The sequence below is a fragment of the Myodes glareolus genome, chromosome 14 (assembly GCF_982192425.1).
Source record: "Myodes glareolus chromosome 14, mMyoGla1.1, whole genome shotgun sequence".
NCBI lineage: Eukaryota > Metazoa > Chordata > Mammalia > Rodentia > Cricetidae > Myodes > Myodes glareolus.
This window is the reverse complement of record NC_142039.1, coordinates 36,073,677-36,096,542: the sequence shown is the minus strand read 5'-3', so window position 1 is coordinate 36,096,542 and position 22,866 is coordinate 36,073,677. Positions and strand designations below refer to the sequence as shown.

The 22,866-nt window shown below is 40.9% G+C and overlaps 1 protein-coding gene across 1 annotated transcript in view; it reads left to right on the top strand.

Moving 5' to 3' along the window:
- Rala (RAS like proto-oncogene A) overlaps positions 1-18,723 on the top strand; it is a 51,728-nt gene extending 33,005 nt beyond the window's left edge. Inside the window, exons 2-5 of the mRNA XM_085699257.2 lie at positions 974-1,123; positions 5,221-5,429; positions 10,229-10,403; positions 16,825-18,723. Of these exons, the coding sequence (XP_085555383.1) occupies positions 1,010-1,123; positions 5,221-5,429; positions 10,229-10,403; positions 16,825-16,947 (621 nt within the window). The 5' untranslated portion in view covers positions 974-1,009 and the 3' untranslated portion in view covers positions 16,948-18,723. The remainder of the gene's footprint in view (positions 1-973; positions 1,124-5,220; positions 5,430-10,228; positions 10,404-16,824) is intronic.
- Positions 18,724-22,866: the final 4,143 nt, after the last annotated feature.

The window sequence follows — 22,866 nt, the reverse complement described above, 5'->3', positions numbered from 1 at the left end:
CAGTCTGAGGTTTGGTGAAGACAGTTGAAGTCTGAGGATGCAGTCTGTGATGCAGTCTAAAGCAGTCAGAGGATGCAGTCTGAGGACAGGATCACCCCATTGGTCTGAGTATTAGTAGAGGTAAGAATTTTCTTGTGGCTGGCCGTTGTGCTTCCTGATCTTCAGCATTAATCCCTATATCTGACTCCGGGTTTTTATTATTAAGAGCAATTAGAATTCATGCTGCACTCCTTCCCTTTCCCCTGTCTCTCTTCTCCCCTCGCCCCACCTTCCCCTTCTCTCATCCAGGTAACCTATCTAGAGAGGCGTATTGAAAACTGGTGTTCATCTGGGATTTTTCATATAGAGATATTTATTTTATGAAATTGGGGCATCTGTTTGGGGCACAGAATTGTACTGTTTTCTTGATGGATTGTTCCATTGATAAGTATGAAATGACCTTTATTTTTTATAACTACTTTTAGAGTCTATTTTGTCTGATAATATGACAGTTATGTCTGCTCGATTCCTAGATCCATACTCTTGGAGTATCCTTTCCTATCTTTTCACCCTGAGGTGAGGTCTCTGTTTCTTACTGGAAAAAAGAGGACCATTTCTTTAAGCGTTGCCCATATGAATTAATATGAAAACAAAATAATACTTTAGGCTGTCCTTGCTCTTTGTGAAGATAGTCCAATGTAACTGATGCTGCATTATTACCAGCTTGTGGTTGCACTGGGAAATTTTCACATCTGGTCACAGCTCATTACAGAATCTATTAGAAGATAATGCCCTTGAATCACTGTCTTGACTCACTGCTGTTGTATTCTCTGATGGATGATTCTTGCTCTCAGAGTGTGCACTCTGCTTACTGTCCGTTTCCAGTCACTGCAGTATTAGCGCTGGTTGTCTTGAACTCTAAAGGCATTGTATTTCATTCCTTCACCAGAATTCTAAGAAGGATACTGAGCTCTTCCTGTCTCATTTGTCTTAGATTCTTCTTACTCCTCTGAAGACTCTGGGAAACAGGATGGCTGCAAATAAACCCAAGGGTCAGAATTCTTTGGCCTTACACAAAGTCATCATGGTGGGCAGTGGTGGTGTGGGCAAGTCCGCCCTAACTCTGCAGTTCATGTATGATGAGGTAAGTGCCAACTCCACTTGAATAACAAAGGTTAGGCTTGGAGAGGGTAGTTCTTAAGCTTAGTTTAGTGGTTTTTGGTTGGATCCTTTCAGTCCTTGAAAGCTGCTAATATTTTCCACTTTTAAGTTTTTAGCCAACATCTGTACCTACTTAATTTTACAATCGAAAACTCAAGAACCAGTCTCTAGACCCCAGGCTTTCGAATAAAACTAAAGACTGTCTCGTTTTTCTGAGTAATCTAATTTTAGTGTTTTTAAAATATTTTAATGACAGTTTCCTACTTGAATTTTTAGTCAGTGTAGAACTTCATTGAGACCTGAAATTAACATATGCAGTGTTTGTTACATAACCTCAGAACAAAGTCCATGTTCATCATGGTATTGCATCCACCATTAAACAGATACAGGTCCAGGCCGCGTCACTAAAAGTTGTAATGATAGTCAGGTTACAGATTTGTGTGTATGTGTATCAGGCTGTTTTCTTTCTCCAGTGGAATATTATGAAGTCTAATTATTATAATTGAGTATGAAATTATAAGCATATATTTGATCTTTTATTCTCAGTTCCTCTCAATAGAATCCCTGTTTATGGCCGCACCATAACTTTCTTTCTTAACCCTTTTAACAATCCTGTGTGGTAGTAGTAGTGTCCCCATTTCAGAAGAAAGAAAGAGAACCTCAGAGAGGTTCCCATCTTGCCCAAGAAGAATCATCTCTGGTGAATGTCCAACTGTTAAACTTGGTAGTCTGACCAAAAAGAAAAAGAAAAAGCCTGCATTTTTTTTCACCCCTCGTCTGTTTCTGTTGCTTTCGTGTCCACACTTTCCACACAGCCGCACCCTCAGAACCATGAATTGTCCTAGTTGTTGCTGACTAAGAAAAATTGGGAGGAGGCCGAGCTGTACTGGTTTATTTCTTCATTTGCATTTTCTATACCATTCATTTCATATCTTTCTTCTCTCAAACTATTCTTTGTATTAGTCCTTCCCTCTCCTTTTTTTTTGTTGGGGATTTAAGGAAGGGTCTCACTGTCTAATCCCGACTGACATGAAACACAGGGCAGTTTGTCTGCTGCAGCTTCCCACATGCTAAGATTACAGGCCTGAGCCACCATGCCCATCATTAATCCCTTTCCTGCATGTAAGGAAACCAAAAATAAGAACATTCATGTGTTAACTTTTTAAAAATAGTTGAGACTTCATTCTAATAGCTATAATTTCAGTGCTTGCCAAAGTGACAACTGAAAACAAGGATACGAAACAGCTGATTACTAGTTACATACTAAAAGTAGTAAACTGCTCCACAACACTAAACCCGGTCTGAGGTTTCCCCAAGACAAACTGAACAGCTCCAACTTGTTTAGTGTTTATCAGACACAAAATAAAAAGTAGAAGTCATCATCGGATGGCAGGTCAGACCCCTGCAGGCCGAGGGAGGAAGCCGCTCCACACATGGGGATGGGTGTGCTCATCTGCCCGACAGCTTGCACCAGCTCCTGATCTGCCACCAGCGTGTCCAAGCGAGCCAAGAACAAGGTGGGAATGTGGGTTGCCTTCTAGCCCGGCCTCTCACTAGTCAAAGACAAGGCCAGGCCCTGCACCCCCATGGCTGCCAGTCTGGCCCAAGGTCACCACAAGTACAAGCAAGCTGTGGAATGCAGAGGACCCAGAGACCCAAAGGCAGTCAGGTCACAGGGTCTCCGCTGTGGTCCTACCGCTGATGGTAACAGCTGTCCCAGGGGGTTGGTATCCAGGCTGTAGCTGTAGCACTTACCCCAGGCATATTGAAGTGTTCTTCTCTTACTTTTTTTTTTAAATGCACTGAGTTTGGGTTGAAAACCAACCACCAAAATGAAGCCTGACACTGGTCTACAGCTTGCTGGCTCCAGGAATCAAGTGCACTGACACCCAAACCCCTCCTTACTATTATCAGGGAATTGGAGTACCAAAGAAAGTGGGTAGAAACAGAAACCATTTACATTAAATAAAACCTGGTTATCGCTTGTATGTGCATGTGACCATCCCATGAAGACAACTCTGGCACTCAGGACCATGGAATCATGCTTGCCACATGAGAGAAAAGCTGATGACAGAGAAGTAAGATGGGGAAGGATCTTGTTCTCCTCTGGTTCCAGACCTGATCAGACAACCAGTCTAATCCTCTATAGAGGCATACCTGCTGGTGGGACAGGTGACCCGAATGTACCAGTTCTATGGCACGGAGAGTGCAACCCCAGCTTATGTATGCTCTCAGCTGCACTCGTGGAACTGGGGCAGTCCAGTTAGTGTCTGCTTGTTGGCAAACACCACAGTAGCATCCCATAGTTCAGCTTCACCCAATATCCTGATGACTCCTCAGGAGCCTCGTTCACACACTGTGCATTATGAAGATCAAGCCATGGGTGTTCTGGTAGTAGCACCCTGGTGGCTGGTCTTGTCCTGGCCACCCACACCCCATATGGTGAAGCTGATGTCCTTGTACTCAGAAGTCACCACTCTGAAACCAGTGGCAGGAATGGTGATTCTTGTTTCACCAGGCTTTGGTTGGGTAGAAGTCTTGTCTTATCATCCAGGTCCATCATGAAAAATAAAAAGAGAGAGAGGCCCTTGAAGAACTTTGCAAAGAGGTTTACCCTGCTAATATACAGAAAGAAGTGATACTGGCCAGAGAGACCTCAACAAAGCCTGCTCAGAACCAGGCGCTGGTTTCACTCCAACAAGATGGTAGGGTTCTCTATAAACACCCTTAATGAAGTAGCTGAATAAAAGATTAACTCAAAAAAGCAATATCTCTCCTATATACAAATGATAAATGGGCTTAGAAAGAAATGAGGAAAACACCCTTCATAATAGCTATAAATCATATAAAATATCTTGGTGGATATACCTGTATGACAAGAGCTTCAAGTCTTTGAAGAAAGAATTTGGAAAAGATATCAGAAGATGGAAAGATCTCCCATGCTCAGTGGGAGTAGGGGCTGTCTTTGAATCCCATTCCTCATATTGAGTTGCCTTGCCTAGCCCTAATACATGGGAAGGTACTTAGTCTTACTGCAACTTGATATGCTATGTTTTGCTGATATCCATGGGAGGCCTGCCCTTTTCTGAATAGAAATGGAGGAGGAGGAGATGGGAGAGGCAGAAGGGAGGTGGGGTGGGAAGAGACTGGGAAAGAGGAGGAAGGGGAAACTGCAGTTGGGATGTAAAATAAATTTTAAATTTTTTTTTAAAAAATTCTGTTTTAAATAACTATTGTGTTATCAAGTAACAATAAAAAATTGTTTTTCGGTTGCGGGTCACCACAATGTGAGGAACTATATTAAAGGGTCCCAGTATTAGGAAGGTTGAGAGCCACTGGTCTACCATATACTGTCTACTGTTTTAGACTTAGGATGTATGAAACTGAGTAAGTAGCAGTTCAGGGCTCCTACTGTCAAAGGTGAATTCTAGTAACTGATATAAACACTAAGCAAATATTGAAAATATTTATAGAAACAAAATTTAAAGACCCACACAATGTGCGTGCATGTGTGTGTGTGTGTGTGTGTGTGTGAGAGAGAGAGAGAGAGAGAGAGAGAGAGAGAGAGAGAGAGAGAGAGAGAGCCCGCACATAGCAAAGAGATCTGTGGATATAATAATGGGAGTGGGGATGACACTGTTTAAATGTCAGGTAGTTTGGGGTCTCAAAGATTACGGTTTTCTGTATTGACTTGTCTCGTTCTAGAGAAAGACTTAGTGGTGCTTATCTAAATATTGGCTTATTAATAGCTCCATAATTCTGGTACCAAAATCTTGTATATTTGGAATCATCTAGAGTGGGATTCTAAATATGATAATATATATGATAATGTTGGTAATATTTTTCATGTGTATAGTGCTTTTAGAAAGAAAACAGACTAATTTTAAGCTATCAATAGCCTAGAAGTAAGACTCCAGCCCAATCTTTTACAGATAAAGAAGCTGACCAGTTATCTAAAATGAAAATCAATACAGTTTTTACTATTTTGGGAAAACAGTAAAGAGTAATGATTTCTAAATACAGTTTTTTTAAGAAGTAAAAATAATAATTAAAAATGGTCGTGTTTTCTGTGTTTCCTAGTTTGTAGAGGACTATGAACCTACCAAAGCGGACAGCTACAGGAAGAAGGTAGTGCTGGATGGGGAGGAGGTGCAGATCGACATCTTAGATACAGCTGGGCAGGAGGACTATGCTGCAATTAGAGACAACTACTTCCGAAGTGGGGAGGGGTTCCTCTGCGTCTTCTCTATCACAGAGATGGAGTCCTTTGCAGCCACAGCAGACTTCAGGTATGGCTGAGGCAGATCTCATTTGTACACACAACTGTTCCAACTGTTCTTTCCAGAGACAGGTAAGTAGGTAGCTGGAGCTGTTTGCTCAAACAGTGTGTCTTCCCACTTTGATCTCAGTGTGTGACTCTGACCACTGTGGATAGACGCACACATACTCAGGTCTTAGAGCCACCCTTGTGCTGGACACAGTATCTTTCTAAGGACCCAGAGGGTCACAATGACGCTCCCATATTTCTTGTAGTAGTTATTAATTTCTCAGCACTTGTGCCATGGTCACAGACACATTGCCATTCTCCTTATAGTATAGGTGTCTAGAACTTTCAGCGTATATATTCTCATTTATAAAGTAAGAATATTGATCACTGTAGATTAGCATATTGATTGTGTTCTACAGTAGATCTTCTTTACTTAATACCTATTCAGTGTCTGGCATACATTTGGTGTAGAGGAGATGGCATCTGAGAAACATCGACATGAACAGTCTCTGGAGTAATCATGAAAGTACTGAGTGTGTCATCAAAGATGCTCTTTCCTTCTATAGTTTTGTTTCTATGATAGGAATTTCACTGTGCAAGACACAAAGGAAGTGTGTGATAAATATGTTCTCTAATCAAGATCTTCACAGCCTACTTGTATATATAAGGCATGAAGCAAAGTCCGATGGAGGATAAAGTAGGAAACATGGGCATTGATCATCATAGAAGATCCAGAAAGGGGAGGGATTGGGAAAACTTCACATAAAAGATGAGCCTGTAAGAAATGACAAACCTTAAGGGAATCTAAGAGAGCATGTAATTGAGAAAATGCACAAGATGAACTGATTTATCAGATTAAATTGTTGGTTTCTATAAAGGAATGTCATATGTGATATTGCATAGAGAATTGCAGATCCTGGAAATTTAGCAACTGAGAGTCATGGAAAGTTGTGTAAGTGTTGATAAATGCCCACCCATGCCTCCAGAAAATATGAACGGGTTTATTATGTAGCAGGCCCTGTTGTAGGTAATGGAATAAATTTTCACCATAGTTATTATTGACCACTCTAGGAATTGAGATGATGGATTCTTCTGTGACCTTCCTTCCCATAAAGTGGGCCTAGTGGCTCAGCACCAGCGGGAAAGCCCATGTGAGACAGTCTGACTGGTCATGGAAGGTGTTCCACGTGATCTAACCTGCAAATATAGCCCAGGTGCTGCTTTCTAAATAGCTTCGGCCTTCACCATTCCTGATCCTCTGTACCAAGGCAGGCCATTGCTTCCTTTCTTTCAAATCATGTGTTTGTACAGTTGTAACATGAAGGGACCTGCTTTGGGCGCCATTCTGTAACATGAAGGACCAGCTTGTTGGGGTATCTGTCCCGCCCAGTACCCCACAGTCAGCAATCCCCAAAGAAAATCACACAGAGATCTCCATAAGTTATAAAACTGATTGGCCCATTAGCTCAGGCTACTTATTAGCTCTTGTAGCATATATTAACCCATTATTCTTATTTATGTTAACCACATGGCTTGGTATCTTTCTTAGTGGGGCAGGTCACATCTTGCTTCTTCCTCGGAGTCTGGGCAGGAGTCTGGAGAAATGGACTTCCTTCTTCCTAGCATTCTCCTGTTCTCATCACCCCGCTTCTACTTCCTATCTGGTTGACCCGCCTATACTTCCTGCCTGGCCAATCAACATTTATTTAAAACATGATTGACGGGGCTGGAGAGATGGCTCAGAGGTTAAGAGCATTTTCTGCTCTTCCAAACGTCCTAAGTTCAATTCCCAGCAACCACATGGTGGCTCACAACCATCTGTAATGGGGTCTGGTGCCCTCTTCTGGCCTGCAGGCATATACACAGATGGAGTATTGTATACATAATAAATAAATATTTAAAAAAATAAAAAAATAAAACATGATTGACAGAATACAGACAATTCTCCCGTACCATACAGTATTAGTGTCACACTTACCATGCCACACTTTGTAGTATGTGTGTGTAGATGTCTGCATGTTTGTCTGTGCACCATGGAGGCCAGAAGAGGACAATGGCTTCTCTAGAACTGAAAGAGCACTGCTAGGTGGGTGGGAGTAGAACCCTGATTCTCTGGAAGAACAGAAGGTACTCTGACTCTCTGAGCCATATCTCCAGCTTCACTCTTACCACATCCTTGTACTGAACTTGGCGTACATAGTTTTCCTTACCAAGTAAGGAAACCTAAGAGAAGAGAACCCATTTCTTTCTTGCCTGCAGCAGTTATGATCATATACAGTATGGCACATGGTAATACATACTAGACTTGAGAACTGTGAACTCTGAACTTTTTGGAGCTCCCTTTCCTTGTGTCAGAAATGAAATTGGACCAGATTTTAAAGGAACTTTCATATTTTAAAAATTTTATAGCAATGTGTGTATTAAAATAACCATAGCATTAAGCAAAAATGTATGAAGGTTACAGACCTAACAGTATCTATCTATGACAGCAAAGTAGTTAATTTTTAAAAAACAAAACAAAACAAAAAAACTTGTTAATCTTAAGAAAAATCATCTTCTTGGGCATAGAGTGATGGCTCTGTGGTTAAGATCACTTGTTGCTCTTGTAGAGTGCCCAGGTTTGGTTCCCAAAGCCCACGTGGTAGCTTACAACCATCCGTAACTCCAATTCTAAAGAATCCAATACCCTCTTCTGACCTCCACAGGTACCAGGCTTGCATATAGTACACAGACATACATGCAGACAAAACATCCATGCATAACATAAATAAATCTAAAAAAAGATTATGGAAAGGAAAGTCACCATCTTGCCTCTGGTCCAGGTCTTCCATGTTTCTGCTAAGTTTGGTCACTGTGGTTTCAGAATGAGTCTGCTTGCAGCACCTGGCAAAGTGGCATTTATCAACACAGGAGAACTAAGGTCAGAAGTCAGTCACCCACCAAGTAGTTAGGGAGACTAAGTGGTAGTCATTGTCCCTAGTGTCTTAATTCAGTCTTCTACCTGTGAGGAAACTGGCTAAGAAAGTCACTTACAAGGACGGGAGCCCAGCACTGGAGGTGGCGGGGCTACAGAGTAAGCTTGAGACGAGCCTAGAACCGTGAGAGTCTCTCTCAGTGGACAAAAAAAGTAAGAAATTTTGCTGCTAACAGCCCAGAAACAAACTTTAATGAACCAAAATTTCTCTCCACAAACATATAAATTAAATAGCGAAAATGGTGATATGCTTTTTCAAGATATTGTGAATGGTGGCAAATATTAACACATGTAACTGTACAAACTAATCAGATATATTTTGTTGACTTACTACTCAAATAGTCCATTAATGTTCTCATTTTCTCTCAACTGAAAATGTTTATGTTTCTATAATTTCTGCATCTTCTAATAATTTCAAAGGTATGTAATTCTATGTTAGCAAGATCATCTAAGTCTAAGATATTTACTTTGGTTTCTTAGTTTAAATTTGTTGAACACAAGTTCAAGACCAGACCACACTGGCAATTTAGTGAGACTTCTCAGAATAGAAGGGAATGAGGTCATAACTGAGTGGTACAGCTTTGCCCTGCATGCCCAAAGCCTAGGATTCAGTCCTATGATCTGTAAAACAAATGCACAAGCAAACTTGCTGAAGATCTCTCTCCAGTAGACAGCAGGAGCACCTGCGGCTCATATGTAAGCACAGTGTGAGAAACACATTGTCGGACCGTCTTACAGATGAGGGAGTGAGGCCCGGAAGTGCTTTGCTCACAATCACATGACTAGGAAGAGCAGAGCCACAGTACTTTGCAATCTTTCTGACATATAACAGCTTTATATACAAGAGCTACTTTCAGAAATTTCTGTCCTGTGTGAGGCTGTCAAAGCACTCTGGGGGAACCTTTGGAATGTAAGAATAGTGTTACCTATCTCTAAGAGCTTCTTCCATAATCCCAGTTGAATTGTGAGAAAAACATTACAAAAAACCAACTAAGAGACATTCTGTAATGTTCCTCAAATCTTCCAAGGTAATCATCAAAACAAGAATAGTCGGAGAATCCACACTGCCTATTGTAGTGACAGGAAACTAAGTGTTGCATCATACCCTGAATGAGTGCCTGGAGCAGGGAAAAGATGCTGTGCACAAACTGGGAGTGTCTGACCGAGAATGGGACTCATGGTGGAACACCTGGTTAGCATCTATGAGGCCCTGGGTTTCATATGACTCTGGGGGAGGGGAGAGACAGTAAAATAAATAAAAATGCAACTAAAAATATCTGAATAAATCTTGAATCTGAATAGTAAGTGATATGTGATGTTGCTGATGCATGAAATGTGCTCACACATAGTAGCCAAGGAAGTAGAGTCACCTGCATAGGAGCATGTCCTCACATGCTCCTGCCATGTTTGTGCTCCCTCCTTTGCTGTATTTTTCCATTGTTATTTAGGAAATATGTAACTGAAGTGATCAATGACAGGCAATAAATCAATTTGTTACTATATAAAAATATGATTGTAAATAATTCTGATTGATTGCACGTGGCTAGTTGTAGAGTTTGTTTATTTTTAGATTTATTTTATGTGTATGAGTGTGTTTTGGCTGCATGTAGGTATGTGAACCATATGGTGTGCCTGATACCCACAGAGATAAGAAGAGGGCATCAGATCCCTTGGAGCTGGAGTTAGGAATGGTTGGTAACCACTGTGTGGGTGCTGGGAGCTGAACCTTGGTCCTCTGCAAGATCAACAAGTGCTCTTGACTGCTGAGCCATTGCTCTAGCCCCAATTTTGTGATCTTTAATGTACAGGTCTTGTGTTAATATTTCTCTCTTGCTCTTGCTTATCAGGGAGCAGATTTTAAGAGTGAAAGAAGATGAGAATGTTCCGTTTCTCCTGGTTGGTAACAAATCAGATTTGGAAGATAAAAGGCAGGTTTCTGTAGAAGAGGCAAAAAACAGAGCTGACCAATGGAATGTTAACTACGTGGAGACATCTGCTAAAACGCGCGCCAATGTTGACAAGGTAAAATGTGACTCTCACTGTTACTGCACTGTGTGTACGTTGTTGATTGGCCCTGTTATCCTACTTTATCTAGATTCTGAGACCCAAACTAAGATTTAATAGAATTTTTTGGGTTCTTTTTTTAGTTTATTTGTTGGGGGGAGGGGTGCCATAGCATACCTGTGAAGGTCAGAGGATAGCTCGCAGGAGTCTGAATCTGTTCTCTACTTCCACTAGGGATTGAACTCAGATCCTCAATTTTGTTGTCAAGCACCTTTATCCACTAAGCCATTCCACCAGCTCTGACAGAGACTGATTTATACCCTCCCTAAATGCTTAAGTAAGACATGTTAAAAATTTATACTTGCTGGTAGTGGTAGTGGTGGCACGCACCTTTAATCCCAGTACACGGGAGGCAGAGGCAGGTGGATCTCTGTGAGTTCGAGGCCAGTCTGGTCTACAAGAGCTAGTTCTAGGAGAGCTAGGATGCTAAGACTGTTACACAGAGAAACCCTGTCTCAAAAAAAAAAAAAAATTATACTTCACCTTGTCTTTGACTTTCTCAGATACAAGACTGTACAGCTAAATGTGCTTTTTTAAAATCACCAGCAACATTCCCCCCTCCCGCTTACTGCCTTATTTTTAATGGGATTGTCTAAAAGAAATTTTTTAGACCCTAACATGCCAGCACTGTATGTGTCTACCCTGAGTGTTGCCTTCCTGGTGCTGGGTAAGGTCACTATAATCCTGATTCGGAAAGCGTAAGGTTGGCCAGGTATGGTAGCATGACCTTTAATCCCAACACTGGGGAACCAGAGGCAGGCAGATCTCTGTGAGGTCAAGGCCAGTCTAGTCTACATAGTCACAGTGAGACCATGTCAAGAAGAAGTACACACATAATCACTAAGAAGAAAAAGAAAACTGAGGTAGAAAGCATAAAGCTAAAAAAAATCATAAGTTCTTTTTGTTCAGCTGTGTCTTAGTTAGGATTTCTATCGCTGTGAAGAGACACCATGACCACAGCAATTTTTTTAAAGGAAAACATTTAATTGAGTAGCTTACAGTTTTAGAGGTTTAGTTTGTTATCATCATGAGGGGACATGGCACCATGCAGGAAGACATGGTGTTGGAGAAGGAGCTGAAAGTTCTACATCTTGATCAGCAGGCAACAAGGAAGTGAATTGCCCCACTGGGTATACCTTGAGCATAGGAGACCTCAAATCCCACCCTACAGTGACATACTTTCTCCAACAAGGCCACACCTACTCCAACAAAACCACACCTCTAACAGTGCCACTCCCTATGAACTTACGGGGGCCGATTGCATTCAAACTACCACAATCTGTAATAGGTATGATGGTGTCATTATGGTTGAATTTTTTTTTAAATATTTATTTATTTATTTATTATGTATACAATATTCTGTCTGTGTGTATGCCTGCAGGCCAGAAGAGGGCACCAGACCCCATTACAGATGGTTGTGAGCCACCATGTGGTTGCTGGGAATTGAACTCAGGACCTTTGGAAGAGCAGGCAATGCTCTTAACCTCTGAGCCATCTCTCCAGCCCTGGTTGAATTTTTTTTTAGAAATATGGTCAGACTTTTAGTACTTGTGCACAGTGAGTCCTACAATATTTCTGTTCCATATACTGTACTGGTTTCCTGTAAGATTATATCAAATATTTTTAAAATTTTATTTATCTACTTACTCTATTTTTATGTGCATTGATGTTTTGTCTGTATGTATGTCTGTTCAAGGGTGTTGGATCCTCTGGAACTGGAATTACAGACAGTTGTGAGCTGCCATGCGGGTCCTGGGTCCTCTGGAAGAGCAGCCAGTGCTCTTAACCTCTGAGCCATCTCTCCAGTCCTTATGCTAAATATTTTTGAAGTACTTATAAAATGTATTTTAAGATTCAGTGTGAGGGGAGTGAAAGGAGAAATTAAACACTGTTGTTATGTATGCATACCATTCGTCTTAATTGTCTTAAACAACATACTAAGTGACTGGGACTGAGGGGAAAGGGAAGAGAGGCAAGTAACAGCAGTCCACAGAGATGAGCTGGCTGTCACAGCCATGTGGTCATCTGCTGACCTCAGAAGTTGTGGAAGTGAGGTCAGAGCTCTCACAGGACAGGGAGAAGACAGCCAGCAATCTACCAAGACTGCAGTCCAAAAAGGAAAAATGTAGATGGCTTTCAATTTGAAAAGGAGCTTAGTCTTACCTATATAAACAGAAGTACTATTTAAAAATATAATGTCATACTTTTAAATTCATCTTATTGGGAAAAAATGAAAATATACATTCTTGGCAAGAATGTAGAAAAAGCCTCATGTTTATAGAAAGGCAGTGTGATGATTATCTATCAAAATTATGACCCACCACTTCAAATTCTAAAAATGTATTTATCCTAGCAGGGACAAGGGGAAGTGACACAAAGTCCTACTCCTAACCAGGAAACTGTTTGTAATTTATGGTGACTAGGAGAGAGAAAATCAGTTTTCTTCAATGTACTGTCACTGGGTATATAACTATACTGCAGGGTGGGTCCCGTGCTCAGAAGTACTTAGCTAACACAAAAGAGACTCCATGGGTTTTTTTTGAGGGGGGGGAGGTATTTTTGTTGGGGAGGACATGTGTTTTGATTCGTTTTCGTTGTTTGAGAGAGAAAAAGAAAAAATAAACTTGGGTGGTTAGAGAGATGGGGAAGACTGGGAGGAGTTGGGGGAGAGAAAGAATATCAAAATATAATATATGAAATAATTAAAGCCAATGAATACAAAAGTATTGAAATAAAACATTAAGATTAATTTAGGGAAAATCATATGCTTATATATATAAACACATATATACAGTGATGGTCATTGGAAGAATATTTATAGATGCAAAGACAGAGCTCCATGTGTCCAATAACAGAACAGTGTTAAGACAGGGTTAGTCTTTATAATGAACCCAGCCGTTGAAAGGAAAAGTACTTGTAACCACTGAGCCATCTCTCCCACAGCACCCACAAGTTTTTTGGATGCTCAGCAAAAGGCAGGGGTTCTTTCTGTGGTGACCAAGTGCTCATCATGATAGTGTCCTATCCTTGTGTTCCATCATCTTTACAAGAAACCATTTTCATATGACCCTGCCAGCACAATTAAAACAGTCTTTAGAACTTGCAAGAAAATGGTGAGCCCTGGCCACCTGTGAACCTTTTCATGCCTTGATTGGTTCATTGGCCAACTGTCCATCTTCTGCAAACCTGAAGTCCCTTTTTTCTGCCTATCTAGTGGCTTTCATGCCTTTTGAATTGTATCTACTTTATAGTAAGAACATTAGTCCTTTGTCCACTTTCATTTGTTGTCATTATTGTCTCCTAATCTGCAGCCTGTCTTCATTCAGCATTAATTTAATTTTAATCATGGAAAACTTGGAAGAATATGCTGTCAGAATTTGGTTGTTTTATTTTGTGATTTCTGGGTTGTATGGCTTAGTCTTTGACCATTCTTAGGTGTGTTGGGGTGTGTGTGCTTTTTTTGTGTGTTTGTTTTTATAATAATAGCTCTTTAGTTTTCTTGAAAGTTAATGTAGTCTGTGGTATGAACTCAAGGCCAATAAATACTTAAAAGTGGAAATAGTGATGAGGGTAGTTTTTATTTCCAACCGTAGATATTTGAAGTCAAGCATGAGCCTTTGGGTTTGTTCTGTGGCTTTATTTTCATTATACAAAGAGAGATTTCCTCTGGTTGTTCATGTAGAATTAGAAAACCAAATTTCATACATACTAGGTTGCCCTAAAATGAGAAAAGAGGATGGAACCAGAGAACAAGATGGGAGGAAGGGGAGAGAGACATAGTAAAGAAAAAGAACTTGATGGTTCTGCAATTGGTGGAGTGCTGGTTGTCTGGTTTCTTGTTCCTCTTCCCTAGTTGCTGTTTCTGTTAGTTGGCACTTGAAACGGGACTTTCTTTATATCTGATGCCAATTTGAATGTTTTTTTACCATGGTTTCTAGTTTTGGTGATTTCTAAAAGAAGCTTACTAGACATGTAAGCCTCCCCTTACATCCTTTTCATAGTGTACTGTGTCTGTCGGTAGTAGAGATCAGTACTGGGCCTCTCTTATGGAGGCTTGCTCAGAAGGGAGGCTTCCTGCTGGAGCTAGTCCCATCTGGGTCAGAAGCAGAGGCTTCTGAAATCTCTGGGAGAAGTAGAAATCCAACTTTATGGGGTTTATGCTGTTGTGGTATTTCAGCATTGGATGTTCCCCTCCGGAATTTACCCTTTAATCGTTCATTCCCCTGTCTGCTGCATCACTGGTTTCTATAGCATCCTCACTTTCTCGTCTAAAGTTTACATTTCTTGCTCCAGCTCAAAAATCAACTGTTCACCTAAGAATCCTTGGTTCCATTTGATAGATTGTTACTCAGCAGCCTCAACCTGAGAATATTTGCTCATTGCTTCTCAGTTATTATCGCTTTGTGGATTTTCACTGAACAAGAACAAAGAATACTTTTTTAAAAAAATGAAAAAAAAGCTCATGAATTCACATCATTACCAGTTCAGATTTACTATCATAGAACCTTACCTCTTTGAGGTAACATTCACCCTGGAAATCCTGGCTTCACAGCAACAGAATGGCTCCTATGTTATCCTAAAGAGTGTGTGAGTTACTTTCACAGTAAGCCACAGAGTGTTTGGCTTTGTTTTTGTTGTTGTTGGAGTTTGGGGTGTGTATATATACGTGTGTGTGTGTGTGTGTGTACGTGTGTGTGTACGTATGTATGTGTACCTATATGTGGGTATAAGTATTTGCGTGTGTGTGTGTGTGTGTGTGTGTGTGTGTGTGTGTGTGTGTGTGTGTTATTCAGGATCAAAACTAGAGTCTCATGTATACTAAGCATCATTGGGTCCTTATTGTTGATGGACTTTTGTTTTTACTTTTATCCGTAACACCTAAGGTGAATTTGCCATATACTGTGTTCCAAAGATTCTTGAACATGTATGAATCTAACACTTTCCTCTACATGATTGTGTCATCAATTAGAATGTAGTCATCCTTGTTTCCAGTTTTCAGTTTTCAACAATATTTATGTCTTATTTCAGGTTTATTTATGTACAAAATTGTAATTTTCCCAGGTAGAAGTTACTTAGCAGAGTACATTCAGAGGTGCCCAGTGGTTTTGCCATCTTCCATTGCTCTTGAAGATAGTGTCCTAAGAAGTCAATGGTGTTTGCTTCGTCATTCGATCGTTTCATTTTTGCAGATGCAGACAGATGTGCATGTCCTGCTCCTCCCACACGCCGTTCTCCATGCATCTGTACCTGGCAGTTCTCAGTTGGTTTCCCTTGAGAGCTAAAGTCATGTTAAGAAAAGCGTGTCAGACATTGCAGTCATGGTCATTTAAGGTGTATGTGAACATACACATGTGATACGCTATCTTTTATATTTCTTGGGTTGTTTTTTTTTTTAGTCTTATTGCAGTTGGGTTTTTTGTGGTTTTTTTTAATTCTATAAGTGGCAACTGAATTTCTGGAGAAACATTTGTGAAGGTAGACAGGAAGTTGATGAGTTTAGGGCATCAAGACTCTAAAAAGCAAAGGATGTTAGAATATGGAATGTGAGAGTTAGCCTCCCCTCTCACACTTAGTGTACTGTTTTTCATTTTTCTAGGCCTTTCTTTGTTAGAGAACAAAAGATTTGTAATTGAAATTTAACATCTCAGTTACTTCACTAGCAATTTTTAGTTACTATGCTAATTTTTTCTTTTTAAAAATAATTACCATTAATTAGCAAAATACATTTGTTAATCAAAGTGCTTGAAGTATATATTTCTATGGTCTGTATCTAGCATATAACAGATGGTTCAGCTGTTCAAAGCACTGGCTGCCCTAGTGGAGGACCCAGGTTTAGTGCCCAGCACACATGTGACAGTTCACAACCTAGAACACCAGTTCCAGGGGATCCAGTGTTCTGGCTACATCAGGCACAAGGCACACCATTGGTGCACAAGCATACATTTATGCAAGACACTCATGCAACATAAAATATAAATAGCCTTTTAAAAATACGTCATGTAATCACTTGAGTTTTATCTTTGGCCCTATCATTACTATATAGCAGTTTTCATTGGAATCTTGAGAATTACAATAAATAGGTGGGATTTGTTATACAAACATTTTACCAAGAGGTACATGTCATTCAGAAAAGTTGCTGTTTTTTTTATTTTTATTTTTTTCTCCAGCTTCTTGGAGACTCAGGCTTACTTGTGTGCTTTCCTCTGCCTGCACTCGCCGGGGTACAGGGCAGCACTTGCCATCCTGTGAGTGGCCCTGGGCCCATGTCAGGAAGGAACTCCTGGATAGGATTCCCTCATCCCCAAGGTGTGCTGCTGCAGCACAGAAGCACTAAGTTCCTACTGTTGCCTATTTTATTTACTCTACTTTCTTTTTCTAGGTATTTTTTGATTTAATGAGGGAAATTCGAGCCAGAAAGATGGAAGACAGCAAAGAAAAGAATGGAAAAAAGAAGAGGAAAAGTTTAGCCAAGAGAATCAGAGAAAGATGCTGCATTTTATAATGGAAGCCCAAACTCCTTTCTTATCCTGACCATGCTAATAAATGTAATTTATAAGCATTGCCATTGAAGGCTCATTGACTGAAATTACTCTAACATTTTGGAAATTGTTATGTGTCACTAAAAGCATGAATCGGAACTGCACTGGAAGTCAAATTCACTTAAAAAAGAAATTGTGTGGCTTCACCGAGAAGCAGAGCTCAACTTATTTCATAATTGCCTACATTATCACAGTCCTGAATGTAGTGTGTAAGCTTGTTGGGGGGGCAGTCTTTCTTGAATTGTTAATCAAGAGGTAAGGTGGGGTGGGGTGGGAGGAACGGCCACTTCCTCTGATGTTTATTATAAAGCTTAAATTTTATATTATTTTAAAATGTCTTGGTCTTCTACTGCCTTGAAAAATGACAGTTGTGAACATGTTAACTGTACCACTTTTTAAACTGTTGTTATGCAAATCTAGAAGAAGAAGTTACTGGCATGGTTGCATATAGTAAAACTGAGAGTAATTCATCTGTGAATCTGCATATTAATTACCTGGTAATTAACTTAGAAAAATGGTGTGAACTTATACATGGACATTTTTGAATATGCCTTAATTTAGAAACTGAAAATAATCCAGTTACATCATTCTGGGTGTGTTCTCACTAGCACTTGGGGCCACTCACTGCCCACATGACTGGTTACAAGGTTTTATCTTGCCAGGCAGTGTAGAGCTACAAGGAAGATTCCTGAGAAGTGTGTGTCTGCTGACCAAATTAATGATGTGTGCCATACTCTGGTTCTAAGAGTTCCAGAGCTCCGTCATTAGGTTAATGAGCTGTAAGGTAGTTAAAGATAAAGGACCAGCATATATTCATACGATGAGTTTAGATTATGGGCGTGAGTACCAATTAAGTTTGAATGAATGCTTCTTTTGTGTAGGATGCTGGTCCCCAGTAATCACTTTCTGCAAGTGATGTGCGTTTAAGTGTTAAATCTCCTAGGAGCAGGGCATAGGGAAGACCATCAGGAGAGCTAATGTGGTTTGCACTGGGACACTTGAGGAAAAGTGCTTGTCACCTGTCAGTTCTAAATGTGTATTCGTGAGGTTACAGTTTGGGCGTTAGGAGGAGTCTTTGTAGTCTCTTTATGTTCATAATGAATACTGTACCTATATTTCCTAAGGTTAACATGAAGCAGTTGAACATGTTAGGCATACTCTGACCAATGTCAGGCTATGATGTTTCTGCTGCAAGAATTCAAGCATGCTGTTAGGAACATAATTTCAATGGGAAATAAACCACTATTAGATTTTTCTTTTTCTCTGTGGGGCTAAGACACTTGATTAAATAGTTTTTCTTGTTGCACAGTCTGAATTTCATCAGGTCAAAGAGATGCTCAGGCGTTCCAGGAAACAAGTGTGTACATGAAGCTACCAGAGACAGGCGTTCAGGAACTCAGCTGTCTAGATACTTCATTCAGCATATCATAAATATTTCTCCTTAAAGGGTTTGATTTAATGTTTTCACAGGCTAGGCCATGTGCGCGATTAGAATTCCCTGTGTACCCCCAGCCAGCAGGCCCAGCATGGCTGTGTGCACTCATGCAGTCCTTGTTGAACCAGGGTCCTAACCATGAACGTGGCCGTTTGCTTTGAGACCTTTCCCTCTCCTGGGTACTAGGTGCTATGAAGCCAGCTGACAGAGATGCATCACATGTCTTAGGCTGATGCCACTACCCGGTTCATTTATTTGCAATTTGAGCCATTTAAAGACCAATAAACTTCCTTTTTTAAAAATGTTTGTGGTGTTAATTGATGTTTACAGTGTTGTGTTTTTACTTTACCCCCTGGGGCATCTTGATCAGAGATGAAACCAGCTGAATCTGTTGAGCCATCAGTTTGGAGACCTTCGTGTACTGGCAGATTTCTTAGAGTTTAGAAGTGTTGCTGCTCAGATTAGAGTCACTCTCAGGATGCAGGTGGGCTCCGCACTGTCATAAAAATCTCAGCTGCCTTTGCCTTCAGATGCCTCTAAGCTCCAGCATGAACAGATGGTACATTTACATTTGTTTTCTAATTAGAACGTTCCAAAGACAGTTCTGCTTCAAAGGAGGGTAGGAGTGACCACCCTGTTACCTTTCACAGTGGCTCTCTGCCAAGTCGCGGTCATTAACTGTTGAATCGACCTTGAGTTAGAAGAACACATCCTTTCAAAGGCAGTTTACCTAAATGCTTTAACTCACAAGCAGTGATGGAAGCAGTGTATTTGTATTCGAGCCAGAATAATTCAGCCAAACCCCGTGAAACACGATGCTAATTTGTATGAGCCCATCGGGTTAGGGTAAGTTCGAGACTAAATCAGAATGTCATGTCTAATTTTTAACTTCAGTTGCCTTAGTGAACCTGAGGATGAACTATCAAAGCATTCAGGGCTCTTTGCACGTTCCTTTGGGAGTCGAGAACATCTCAGTAGTACATGCCTTCAATTTTCAGTGATATTTTTTGGTTTGCCTGTTCTGGCTGCTTCTGGGACTATGCCAGTGAAGGGGAGATGGCTAAGGGCAGTCCCAATTGCTGCTAAGGAAGTGCCTACACACCCCATGCACAGGGAGAGGATGTAACGCTACAAGGTCCAAGATGAAACATATGTTATTGCTAATCCTTAATGTTATTGCTAATCCTTTCAATAGTAGCATTTGTCTTCAGGTAAAATAAGGACCTTGAAGATTTAACTGGCAGAAGTAGGTGCCCTTGTTAGCCTTTATCTTGCACATAAGGAATGTGGGGCATAGAAAAGGATGACCTTGAACATTTGATTCTCCTGCCTCACAAGTGCTGGGATTGGAAGCACGTACCACATATGATGCTGGGGATCAAATCCAAGAACTCAAGCACTCTGCCAACTGCTTCATAAAGCCCCAGGCCCCCAGTTCATTCTCTCGAAGCAGAGTGGAGCTGAGATTATATATAAAATAATTCAAGTTCACTAAGGTGGGAATAGCCCACAATTTCGCAGCACTCAAGGGTTGTCTAGAAAGCTGGCAGATGTTGCTGTGTAAACAGAAAGGGTCCTGCTTATATCCTGGTTTTATGCCACAGGGAGGGAAACTGCAGAGCTCAGCCTGCAGTCAGACCTTCTATTTCCCATTTCAGTAAAGAAGCAGCACGGAGCCTTCATCCCACAATAATCTACTGTAAAATCACTTCTTAGAGCTAAGTTCCAGTAGCTCTGCACACAGCTATTGTGGAAGTGTTTGTGGGGGTGGGTGGAGCTTTTAGTTATCCATCAGTACTGGAGAGCCTTTCTAGGCATGAGAAAGGGTGAAAAGGGTTTAACTTTTTGTTATTTCTTTTTTGGTGCTGGGAATCAAAAGCAGGACCTTATACATGCTAGACAAGCACTCTGCCGAGTGATCTGTATCCCCAAAATCTGTTTTAGAGAAGCTTCAAGCCATGATGATTTACTTGATTAATCTGGTAGAAGGACAAAATTGCTTTATCAAAAGCTCCAAGGAAAACACCTAAAGCGTTTAAATACTTGGATGTAACTATACTCTAAGGGCAGGATGTTTGAACAAGCCAAAAAGCCTGAAAGCTTGAACTAAAGGGCAGAGATGGCATATGGACTATTGTCTCCAGCGCCCCTGTAACTGTTACAATTACTGCCCCTCTTTCCTAAGAGTTTCTGTGTGACACCATTTAACACTGATTAAACCATGAAATAACTCATGTCTATTTTATGTGGCGTGTTGGCAAAAAAAAAGAAAAAAAGGAACTATAAAACTAGATGAAGGGATCCAGAGACTCAAGGTGTCTCCCTTCAGTATTTCCTGAATTTGAGCACTAAGAGGGCCCTGCAGAAACCAGGTGACCTTGTCATCTAGAGGGGCCAGATCAGGACTTAATCCTGTGCTACTGGGTCCTTCTTGCTTCTTCCACACCTTCCAGTAACAATCACAACAACCAGGAATTCCTGTGTTCGGTTTTTTTAACGTAACCGGATAATAGGTTCCCCACCTATACAATAGCCCAAATTAAGCCCAATTAGAAAGTAAAAAACCAGTTTATTTGGCCAAAGCATTCCCGGGTGACCCTCCAACCCCCAGAGACCAAGGTGGGAGGTGGGCAAGAGAAAAATCACACGGCCAGTCTAAAGGAGGGGGCTTAAATACACTGCAGTTGAGAGACAGTGACATGTCCTCCACAGGCTGGGTCTGCACCCAAGTATGGTATGCCCCTAGACAGGGTTCTGAGCAGCTAGCAGGTTCCAGGGGAAGAGCTGCCACCTCAGAACTGGACCCTTGGTGGTTTCTCTGAGAAGGCAAGATTTGGAGAGGGAGAAATGGCTGGATCAAGCATGGGTGAGCTGGAAATTCCAATCAAACATCCTGTACTTGTCTAGCATTCTCGAAGCACTAGGTTCAATCCCCAGCATATCCAGATGTTGGAGACCAGCTTTGACAAAAATACCACTTACCAGGGAAGGGGCGTGGGGATTAGAAGTGTTAGCAAAGGGCACGAAGACACGAGTGAAAATAATAAAACAAAACATAGTATAGTGCCGGGAGGGAGTTCCAGTGAATACTGAAATCCCCCGTGTTTAATTTCCATTTGCTTAAAATACCCCTGACCCCCAAAGGTAGGAGGAAGATAAAAAACTGCATTAGCATGATACAAGGAAATGAACAGATCAATTGATGGTTGCGGACTGCAATCTTAGTTAAACATTCTGTTGCTAGAACAAAACAAGTCGTGCTCACACCCTAGACCAAAACATTCTGTAGGCAAACCACTCCCTTGGTGGAATCTCCTTAAGGGAGTAGGGACTTAGTTGGAATCTTAGACCTTTGTTTGGAGCAGAAACAGACAATAACCTTGAAGGAATAGAAGTTCCAACTCTGACCTTTGGTCAAGGTGGAAATAGGCTCACATTTTTGGGCCTCCAGAGCCAGAAGGAAAATTAACTCTGATGACTGATGTAGGGAGGGTTGTAGTCAGACTTTCTTTGGACTGCCAACTCCTGAACAATGACACAGAGACTGGCCTTAGCTTAGACTTGTTCCCAACTAGTTCTTAAAACTTAAATTAATCCATTTATATTAATCTAACATTCTGTCATGTGGCTGTTACTTCTCCTCAATACCCTATGTCCAACTTCCTCCATGCCTGACTAGTGAGTCCCCTGCCTCTCAGATTCTTCTCAGAGTTCCTATCTCTCCCCAGAAGTCCTGCCTATCCTCTCTAGCCTAGCTGTTGGCCATTCGACTCTGTATTAAACCAATTAGAAGGTGCCTTAGGCAGGTAAAACAGAGACATCTTCACACAGTGTACAAAAAGATTATCCCAAGAGAAAATGGACTGTGAAGACCCTGGAAGGAAGGATAGGTCAGAGATGCAGCCACTGGTAGCCAAAGTCGATCTCTAAGAGGGAGAAAAGGATTGCCAGAACCAGGGAAATATCAGTGAGGGGATGGAGAGAAAATGGCTAGTAGGTACAGGGATGTAGTTAGGAAGAATAACTTAGTGTTCTATAGCATGGTAGGATAATTACAATCAACAACAATTAATTGAACTAATAGGTTGTATACAGGATTTTTAATCTTCCCAACAGAAACGAATGATAAATGTGCCACCTGACCTGGAAATTATGCCTGGTTACAGGTAATGAAATGTCATGCTATATCCTTTAAATATGTACAAGTACCACTCATCAATTTTAAGTGTTAGCTAGGTTTACAGTGGTACACAGCTACTTAAGATGCTCACTCAAGCCCAGGGGTTCCCTACTGAGCTGGTGAGAGCCTAGTGTATTAAAAAGTAAGGAAAACATAAAAACATATATGTACTTAAATACTGAGGAAACAGATTTTAAAAGAAGTGTACTATACCACTTGAAGTGAGAGGGAGAGAGAGAAACGAGCTTATATCTTTGCCTCGCTGAA